The following is a 10,269-nucleotide window of genomic DNA, read 5'->3' as shown; positions in this document are numbered from 1 at the left end:
GGATTGCATTGACAGAAGGCTTATGTCAAACTGAATGACATACTAGAGACTGTATCCAAATTTATAATTAATTAATTGCCACTCAAAGCAATGAATTATAAATGTGTCATACACATTGCTTGGTGGGAGCATTTTCAACAATATTGTCAAAGTAGTCAATGAAGTTCTGAAGTTGATCTGGTTTTGAGTTTATTATGGGAATGCAAAGTAACATGGAAAGAAACTTAAGGAGGAATGCCGCTTGCTTCTCTGTTGCTTTGTGGGCATTCTACCTGTGCAACTTATAAGCTTGTATATTACTTTTGAGATGAACTGGACCAGTAAAAGCTGTTGAGCTTTTTCAAGTTTCACCCAAAGTTTGCGTTCTTGCAAAATGTAGAAAAATAGAAAAGTTTGTTTTTGAGCTATTTTTAACGACATTCGTCAAAATCTACACTCCTGGCATAGGTTGCCATACACCCACATTTTCACGGACATAAAAAACCCGATTCCCACCCAGTTAGTTTCCGACGGCCGCTTTCCGCCTGTGTCCGGGAAATCCCGGGCGCAGGGCAACCCTAATTCGCAATGCTTGGGCGGGATTGTGCAAAGCGGGGGGCTGGGCTGGGGGGGGTTCCAGGGGAAGCCCCGCAGCTCCTGCCTTGCCAGCACAGGGTCTTGGGGTTCATCCCCGGCATCTCCCGATCCCAAACCCCGCCGAGCCACTGCTGCCAGCCCGTGTCCGCTGCCCCGAGCTAGGTGGACCCAATGGTCTGGCCGATCCGCCCGCTCCTCTCCCGTTCTCTCAGCCCTTTTCCCGGAGAGGGCAAGGTGTGGGGGGAAAGGGCCCTTGCGGGGTCCGGCTCAGGTGCCACAATGTCTTGCTGTGTCCGGGTGCTTCAGGTTGTGCTCTGCCCCCCCCCCCACCTGGGCGGCTTTGATGCTGGAGATCCCTCGGGCGGGGCTGCGGGCTTCGATCGGGCGTCGGGGCCGCCCCCCCCCCCCCCCAACTCGGCTCGCCTTCGCCCCTCGCCCGCCCGCCCGCCCGCCGCGTCTTTTGTTCGCCCTGGAATGCAACTCCCCACGACGTCACCCGCCGGCCCGGGCCAATCAGCGAGCGGCTGGCCCTTCCAAAGGGGTGTCCCGGGCGGCCCCTCCCCGCCCCCCCCGCGCGGGGTCTCCGGCGCCAGGAGCTCCATATAAGCCCGCCGGGACCCAGCGCGCTGCCCTTCTCGCCAGCTGCAAGGTCGGCGCGCACCCGCAGAGGAGCAAGAGGCAGCCCAAGTGGTAAGCTGTGGGGGAGAAGGACGGGGCCATCGGCAAGGTGCCCCCCCCGCGCACTTTTCCGCCAGGCGCCCCCAACCGCGAAGGAAGAGGCGCTTTCTCTGAAGTCCGCTCTGCTTCCCCCCATCAGATCGCGAAGATGCCCGGCAGCGCGTCCCGCCGGCTGCTTCTGGTGCTGCTGAGCCTCTCCTTGGGGGCCGGAGTCCGGAGCGCCAAGGTCCCGGCCGAGAAGACCCGCCGGCAAGCCCAGCACATCGTCCAGCCCCCGGTGCCGGCCGGCCAGAGCAAGCGTGAGTGCTCCGAGGGGAGCGAGCGGGGCCAGGGTAGAGCCCAGCGGGGGGGGGGGGGGCAGGACCGGGAACCCTCCAAATCTGGGGCGGGTGAAGGAGGCAGAAACTCCTCCGAGGGTCTCTCTGTTTTACATCCGTTTCTCCCTCAGGGTTTAAGAAACTCGGGAGAGCGCCGGAAGTCTGCCTGTGCCAAATGCGCCCCCAAAGTTCCTTATCCCATCCTCCTATTGAGCGCTGGAAACTTGCAATCCTGTAACGGATTACCTGGGAGTGAGCTCCAGTGAAGTCACTGAATTGCAGTATTAGTTGGTGTCGTTGTTTAAAAAGAAATAATTAAATCCTGATGTTTAGTGTCTCGAGCAGGACGCATCCAGTACCTTGCATGGGGCTCTGGCTATTTTTTAAAATATCGGCAGTGGCTGGGGTGTTGCTAAATAATGGAGGGTCCTTTCAGGGAAGAGACATCTGGCAATCCTATTGTGCTGTGGGCAGAGGTGTGAATTGATCTGGAAGTCTTCCTGTTCCTCTCCCTCAGCCCTCCCCCCAACCTTGTGCTCTCGAGATGTTTGGGACTAAAAGTCCCACCAGCTCCAGCCCCTTGCAGTCGGAAACATCTGGAGGGCACCAGGTTGGGGAAGGATGCTCTTGCCCAACTCCCTACCTGTTTTCTTATTACTTTAAAAGTAATTGTGCAGTGTGTGTGTGCGCGCTATTCAACACCTGGGGTTGGGAATCCTGAAATATTTGCTTCTGCCTAAAAAATCGAGACATTTGCCAAAGTCCTTCTACTTAAAACCAACAGAAGTGGGAGAGAAAGCTTTCGAGGAGGTGGCTGTGAGGGGAATGTTTTCTGGCACTCCAGTCTGTTAAACATGAAATACTCATTCTAGAGAAATAGGGTGAATAGAATTTACCCATAACCTCATTACCAGGAGGAAAACCCATCTATGTGTTTGCTTATTATATTTGCATCCCTCATTTTTGCTTCCTGGTATAAACAGGGCTTGCAGACAGGCCATGACAAGACCCAGGTCCACTTAAGTCAGAAAGCTAAAGTTAAATATCATTGATCTTAAAGGGAGTCTCTGAGTAAACATGTTTAGATTTGCACTGTGTTGATTTAACTCAAGTTTCCCATTTTTTTAATTCACACACTTCCTGAACACAAGAGTGTATATTAATTGTTTGCTACAACAATTAAACAGGACAGTAGATGGCTAAATAAAGGCTCCAAGCTATCTAGAAGCTTAACCCAACTACTCATGTAGCCCATAAAGCTATTAGACTACACAGTGATAAATGCTTAGAGAGAAGAGAGGCCACTGGGAAATCCATAAATTTCTGTTTGGGTCTGTTTTCTCATGAAAGGACACTAAGCAAGGTTACTTCCTCAAAAATAAGGGGCCACTGCAGGTGTGTTGGTCTGTGGGGCAGATGTCCAGAACTTTCAAGAAGCAAAATCGGCAGCTGCTCAACCAAACAGTGTTTCTGCATGAAATGGAAAGGAACTACAGTGGTACCTTGGGTTACATACGCTTCAGGTCACAGACACTGCTAACCCAGAAATAGTACCTTGGGTTAAGAACTTTGCTTCAGGATGAGAACAGAAATCATGTGGCGGTGGCGGGAGGCCCGATTAGCGAAAGTGGTGCTTCAGGTTAAGAACAGTTTCAGGTTAAGAACAGACCTCCGGAACGAATTAAGTTCTTAACTCGAGGTACCACTGGATCCACGCTGTTTAGTTGATAGGCCTAAATATCTGTAATATCTGGCTTGCTGTTATAATGCTTCCCTCAGAAATCAAATAATTATACCTTATGGATTTTCTTCTGCTGCTGCTTAGAAAAGCAGCCTTTAATGCAGCGAGTTTGTTAGAATGCCACAAATTATGTTTTACAAGTTAAATGCAGGGTGTAACATTTGTTTTTCATTTTAATAAAAGTTATTTGAAAAAAGTGTCACTCTACCCTGGGAAGTGTCAGTGCTTTTAATGTAAAACTCAAAGTGAGGAAAATGCTTGGAACTGGAGGACTGTGCTGTGTCTTGGCAAAGACACGCCTGCCTAGGAGAGAGAGTCAGAGTTTTGTCCAAATGCACTGGGGTCTTTCCATTGTCTTGCATGAAAATTTGGATCAGGCCTCCTAGCTGAGCAATCTTTTCCATCTGTTAATGCATTGCTTCAGAATTTGAAATCTCCCGTGGTTCAGTTTGAAACATGGTGGAAAAGAGACAGACAAAATCGTTTTGAATTCAAGCCGAGTGCTGATTATCATGCACCTAAAAACCTTCATCCTCTTACTGAGGTTTCAGGATGCAAAAGGAATGCAGCCTCTGGAGCTAATGTATATTCCATGCATGCCAAAGCTCAGATCCACCCCACCCCCTTGCACACACATCTCCCCCTTGCTTGGAGAACCATTTGTGGTCCAGACAAATGAATGTAATTGAAGACTCCTCTTTCTTTTTCAGCTGGCTGCTATGATAATGGGCAGCACTATCAGATAAACCAGCAATGGGAGCGCATTTACCTGGGGAAAATTTTGGTCTGTACCTGTTATGGAGGGAGCAGAGGGTTCAACTGCGAAAGCAAGCCTGAGGGTAAGCAGAAGATTGCTATTACCACCACCACCACTCCTACAAAAACAATATTCTGGGGAAACTAGACATTTTTTCAAAACAAAAGATGTTGAGATAAACAGAGCTACTTTGTCTGAAAGTATCTTTAAAGGTAGCCTGTTCATAACTCATTTTACTTCTTGACTATCCTCCCTACAACCTTGTTTGGCTTTGATACCTCTGAGTGTAGGACTGCCATACATCCGGATTTTCCCAGACATTACTGGGATTTCAAAGGCGGAACTGATGTCTGGGGGAAATTCCAAAAGGCAAGGTGCCACTTTGTCCTGGATCTTAGGCAAGTCAGTTGGAAAATCGTGTGTTTTTTTGAGTTTTCATAAAAGAAAGCTCAACAATTTTGGGGGTGTCTTGGTTTTTACTTTTTGAAATATGGCAACCCTATGTGAGTGTATCTTTGCTTCTCCTGTCTATTGTCATGTGGAAGTCTTCTGGCCAACCACATTTTGTGCTCTGCACTGCTGCTAGAGAAGCGATTTTCAAACAAACTACAGGCAGCAAACCCTCTCTTACAATGATGTGTCTACCAGGGAATCTCTGTGTGGTCAACAGAGAATGTTCCTTTCCCTGCCTCTCTCAGCAAGGGCTGTAGAACATGTTCTAGGGCACACAGAACATTTTGGGCCTCATTGTCTGAGGAGTCTCCAGAAGTTGCAGAGAAACCTTTGTGGGGATGGGCAGGCTCTCTCCAGGAGTTGGTGTTGGTTGCCTTAAATGTGTGGATTGGCTTACTTGGCTTTAAAGGGGACAAGTCTATCAGTGGCTAATATCTGTGATCACTAAATTGAGCCTCCAGATTCAGAAGCAGTCTACTTTTGCAGACCAGATTCTGGAGACAAGCAATGGGAGAGGGCTTGTTGGGCCTTTGTGCCCTTTTGGACAGCTTCTTGGAAGCTTCTGACTGGACATGGTGAGAAACGGGGTTCTGGAGCAGCAAATTCTTGGTCTGATCCAGTTGGGTTCCTCTTAGGAATGCAGGTGCCAGGTGCTTTGGTTGCACTGTGTGCAAAAGGGCACTTGAAATGATAGTATTAAACTAGAAGGAACTTGTGGGGGGCACACACTGTGTGGAATAGATGGCAAGGTGTTAAAGCTAACTGAGTCAGGCTTTTTTATTTTGGGGATAAGATTGGCAGGAGGGGTATAAAGCAGTCAAGAAGGGGAAGCTGAGGAGCAGCATGCATATCAGCTACAGCCAGAAAGCAGATTAGCTGGAGATCAAGAAGCTCTCCCTAATGGAGTGATGGCTATGCACTTTTTAAGAGCAACCAGGACAGTACAAACCATGGCAATGAGGAATGCATGGCCTCTCTTGCAAGAAAACCTAGGGAACATTACTAATAAAGAAGGACTCCTAGTCCATGAGATCGCATCTTATGCCACAAGGGACCTGAGGTGGAACTACTGGGATGAGTCATTCAAATCAAGATGTGAACTTCACTTCTGGGTGGGCCCTGCTTTGATCTCTGCCCATTCCCTTCCTGTTTTCCTTCCCTCTCAAGACCCTTCCCTTTCACTCCACCATACAGGTTGCCTTCTCCGACCCAACTTGTGTGTTTCTAGGGCTCCCTTCTTTTGCTCTTTCTGTCTTAGGCCCTCTAGGATCTAAGAAGCTGAGCCAAGTGCAGCCAGAGACTTTTCTGCCTGCCTCACCTCCTAGGTGACCCAGTCACCACCCCTGATCCCTTTATGCATGACAATTTGAATGGCTGGGGAGGGGGATTAGAACCTGCCTGCAACATATTCTGCTATGGTGATCTACTCTTTCCTTCCCACTCAGCGGAAGAAACCTGCTTTGACAAATACACTGGAGCTACATATCGAGTCGGGGAGACTTACGAACGACCGAAGGACTCCATGATCTGGGACTGTACTTGCATTGGGGCTGGCCGTGGTAGAATCAGCTGCACTATTGCAAGTACGTATTGGAGATGGAGAGGTGCCTAGGTGCTTAGAGGCAAATGTCTTATGTGCTATATGTCCTATATTTACTGACACTGTTGGGGCATTACAGAAGTCCACCATTGCTCACCACCAAATTGCAGGAATAGCAAACAATGTCACAAGTCTGTAAGGAATTTTCTCAGTGGAAAAATTCACAGTTCAGTCAGAAACTTAGCATGTAAATGCTATAGAGAAGCCACAAGGTTTCCATTGTCTAACCCAATATCAGAATAAGGACTGTTATTCATTATTATAACTACTATGTAAAGAGAAGCAACTTGCCTTTATAACATGCAAACTTTATGAATAAGTGTTTTTATTTGTTGATATGCATAAAAGAAAATATTTCTTGAGTCAATTATTTCTTTTTAGTGGACACTTATAGGTATTCTTTCTATCAAATGATTAGCTTTTATTTCCATTTGGTGCAAAGAATTTGAACCATAAATTTCACTGTAAAGTAACATGCATTAAAAAACCAAGAGCAGAGAGATTATCTATAGTGGAAAATGTGCAAGAAGATCGAGGAGGTGTAGGTTTGGCCTTGTGCAGTCAACCCTTCCTGTGAGTCCTTGCAGGAGCACTCCTGCCCTAGAGGGTGGCCCAACTGGGGCTGGAGTGCCCAGATTGGGAGCCCCAGTCGGCCTGGTTGGGGCAGGTACAAATGGTGCAAGGCAATGTGATCTGAGAGGATGACGGACCAAACACTCCATGCAATTGAATTGGGTGGTGTATGTGGGTGGAGACCTGTGGGAGAATAGTTTCTTTCGGGTCATTTCTCAGTGTAAGAGGTTTTTTATTGCTGTTTAAGAAGGTTTACTGTTTGAGAGTTTTTTGTTGTTGCTGTTTGAGGAGGTTTTCATATTCTGTTCAAATAACACCCCCCTTTACATATTGTCTATCAAAGATCCTATAAAGAACCTGCAGTGTTAATTGGCAACACAGCAATCTCTGCTACAAAATGTAAGGTTTTCCAGATTAAAACATAAGACATTTCTGATATTACAGGGATTTGCCAAGTTGTAGTCATTAGACATTTCTTCAACTTAAGTGCTGCTTATTTCTGTTGCCCATTTGGGAAAGAGCTCAGACTGTTCTAAGAAGGACTGCCTGGTAGGACTGTTGAGGAAAATGGCTGCTTTATATAACACCTCACACTGGTCTGCAGGGCAACTGAACTGGATACAGGATTCTAGGGAGTCACTGATGCTTTTGCTCATCTATGAGGAGGAGCCATATTTCAATGGTAGGGCATTGGCTCAGCGGTGGAGCATATGCCTGCACAGCCCAGGGCGGGCGCGCTCCCAAGGGGGGCGCGGTGTGGAGGGTGCCCTCCCAGGCATGGGATAGCCACTCAGGTGCACGGAGCGCTGCGTGTGCTCTGCAGCCAGGGGCGGAGTGAGCTACTGATGGCGGACATTCAGCACGCCGCACGCCAGTGACTCCCAAGCCTCCCCCAGCTGTCAAAACGAAGGGGGAAGGGGGGAATGCCGCTGGCAAAGCGGCGCAGCTCCCCCCTTCCCCCAATGGCTTGGGGTAGGCTTGGGAGTTGTGGGCGGGCGGCGTGCTAATGTCACCCCCCTCAGCGAAGACACCCGGAGCGGTCCGCCCCCACCACACCCCCTTCCTCTGCCCCTGCATGTGCTTTGCATGCAGAACTAGTTAGAAAGGTCCTGGGTAGCAAGGTTGGAAAACATAATTGCCTAGAAACTTGGAGAGTTGCCACTAGGCACAGTAGACAATGCTGGACTGGATGGACCAATCCAGTGTCTGTCTAATTCTATGTGCAATTTTTACAGATCGCTGTCACGAAGGAGGTCAGTCTTACAAGATTGGGGATACCTGGAGAAGGCCTCATGAGACAGGGGGCTACATGTTGGAATGCGTGTGTCTTGGCAACGGGAAGGGCGAATGGACTTGCAAACCAGTTGGTATGTATTGGTTTATGTTTGTTCCTGAGGTATCAAATATGGATCTGCAGGCGCTTCAGATTCAGTAAACAAAGCTCTTTATGGCAATGGTTTGAGGTAGATGTTGGCCTCTTGATTCTTTGACAGGATGCTTTCTTTCAAAGATAAATGTGTGTGTATGTGTCTATTTTGTACACATATCTATTTTTCCTCCCTATTTTATTGATTTGAGTATGTTCTAACATCCTTAGGAAATCACTTAATGTAGCTGGTATGGCAATTGGGCCTATTTCTCACTCAGGCGATCATCCTGAATCTGGGGAGAGTCATGATTGAATGCTCTCGAATACAAAACAATCCCTGCCCCATAGAAAAGGAATACAGTATTCAAGCTACTTCAGAGCATTACTTTTTCTTTGTATGGAAAAGGATTCATTCATGTGATTTCTGAAGTGAAAGGTGAACACCATAGTGAGAACTGGGCCTCATATTTAACATATTTTTTAGATATCCACATGCTGTTTTTTCACTTCACCTATTAGTGCAGTTTGGAAGGAGATAATGGAAGCAATTTCTCCTTCCCCTCCTCAATTAAGAAATCTTGTTTCTTCTTTTGACTGAAGAACTTTAATAACCAAAGTATCTTTCACAAATATTTTTTTGTAGCTGAGCGGTGCTATGATAATGCTGCTGGGACTTCCTATGTTGTTGGAGAGATCTGGGAGAAGCCCTATCAGGGATGGATGATGGTGGATTGTACTTGCTTAGGAGAAGGCAGTGGACGCATTACCTGCACTTCCAGAAGTAAGTATCACCTTAAGGCAGAACGATGGCCATGCACCAATATGATTTTTGTGATAATCCAGCTCCCATTAGCTCTGAACAGCATGGCCAGTAGGGAAGATGGGAGTTGTAGTCCAGCAGTATTTGGGGGGGGCCAAAGGTGTGGAGGTCCTCCACACCTGCTGTAAGTATTAAGTGGAATGCACAGGCTGCAAGACTAAGTACACACTTACTTGGGAGTAAGCCATATTGAACATACTGGGGCTTGCTTCTAAGTAAACATGAGTAGGATTGTGCTACACCAGTGCAATCTTGTGCATGTTTACCATGTGTCCTGCTGTGTCCTGTGGCTCTTAAGTGTACATCAGACTGTGGATGAAGTGCTCATCATGCTTTATCTTTTGATGTAACACCTTTCATTCATGCTGTAATTGTCCTCAGGGTAATTTTCCTGCTTGCTCTTTGGTCTTGCACTTCATGCTGGGGAAAGTTTTCCCATTCTAGGAATATTGTAAAATTTGATCAGGAAAGCTGTAACCAGTCCTTTCTCTTTTAGAGGAACTGGAGATAGACTTGGGAACTTCAGAAGCAGCTAGAGTGTTCTCCTAATGCTGTTTCCCAGATACACTCAGAATTACCGACAGATAATTTAGTGCTGCATCAATTATTTTTGCCACAAACTTAAAAGTATCTACAGGAAACCATTGGTTGGAAATTGTGGTTTTGTCTTCATTGGAATTTACTAGGAAGGCACTGCCTTGGAGCCTAGAATAATTTAGAGTGAGGATGTTCATTGAAGGAAAGTTTCCTGGCCTTTCTCTGCACCAGCCACCTGTGTCCCTCTTCCCCAGTACCTGTTCCATGTGGTGGTGGTGGTCAGGTGGCCTCCTAAACAGTGTGGGATTAGGTTGAGGACTGAGGGAATGGGTACTTTTCCTTCCATGCAGTTACTTAAGTTAACTTATCTGAGGACACATTGTGATTAGGACTGGAGTTTGAAAGATAACCAAAACAGTGAACTTCTTGCTACTCAAGCATTGTAGATATGCAGTCCTCTGTATTAACAGCTCTGAAATGGAGCAGTTACCATGAAGTGGGGGGGGGGGGATCCCATGTATAGGTGATGGAGCCTTTGGCATACATAGGAAGCATTTTTATTCTGGAGTTTGAACCAGTGAAATGTTTACAAGAAAAGCTTCCATATTTTTCTTTTTTTCCTTTAAAAAAAAGCCACTTAAAAGTGAGATCACTGACTGAATGTAAAGCCCATATAATCTGACTTTGGAAACATCTGGTCTCCTAAACCTTGTGTCTGGTAGGTTTTGAGATACCTTCTTTTAGTTTTTAATTGGTGAGGCAAAGTCATGGCTTTTTACTAACATAAGCAATAGGATTTTAATGCCCAAACCCTCAAAGTAGGTTTGCTCTGCCTCCATGGCAATAAT

General features: G+C 46.8%; 1 protein-coding gene across 8 annotated transcripts in view; it reads left to right on the top strand.

Annotated features, from left to right (window-relative positions):
• Positions 1–1,114: 1,114 nt before the first annotated feature.
• Positions 1,115–10,269, top strand: part of FN1 (fibronectin 1) — a 71,850-nt gene continuing 62,695 nt past the window's right edge. For 5 of the 8 annotated variants that reach the window (XM_083625781.1, XM_083625779.1, XM_083625777.1 and 2 more), the window contains exons 1-6: positions 1,164–1,273; positions 1,332–1,553; positions 4,023–4,151; positions 5,968–6,105; positions 7,931–8,062; positions 8,708–8,845. In XM_083625781.1, coding sequence (XP_083481907.1) covers positions 1,403–1,553; positions 4,023–4,151; positions 5,968–6,105; positions 7,931–8,062; positions 8,708–8,845 — 688 coding nt within the window. In that variant the 5' untranslated portion in view covers positions 1,164–1,273; positions 1,332–1,402. Of the gene's footprint in view, positions 1,274–1,331; positions 1,554–4,022; positions 4,152–5,967; positions 6,106–7,930; positions 8,063–8,707; positions 8,846–10,269 lie in introns of all 8 variants that reach the window. The other 3 variants (XM_083625780.1, XM_083625778.1, XM_083625782.1) reach the window with 2 other exon arrangements.

Source organism: Podarcis filfolensis, assembly GCF_964270895.1.
Source record: "Podarcis filfolensis genome assembly, chromosome: 1".
In the NCBI taxonomy this organism is placed as follows: domain Eukaryota; kingdom Metazoa; phylum Chordata; class Lepidosauria; order Squamata; family Lacertidae; genus Podarcis; species Podarcis filfolensis.
Note: the sequence above shows the minus strand (reverse complement) of the source record. Positions and strands in the feature narration are given on the sequence as shown.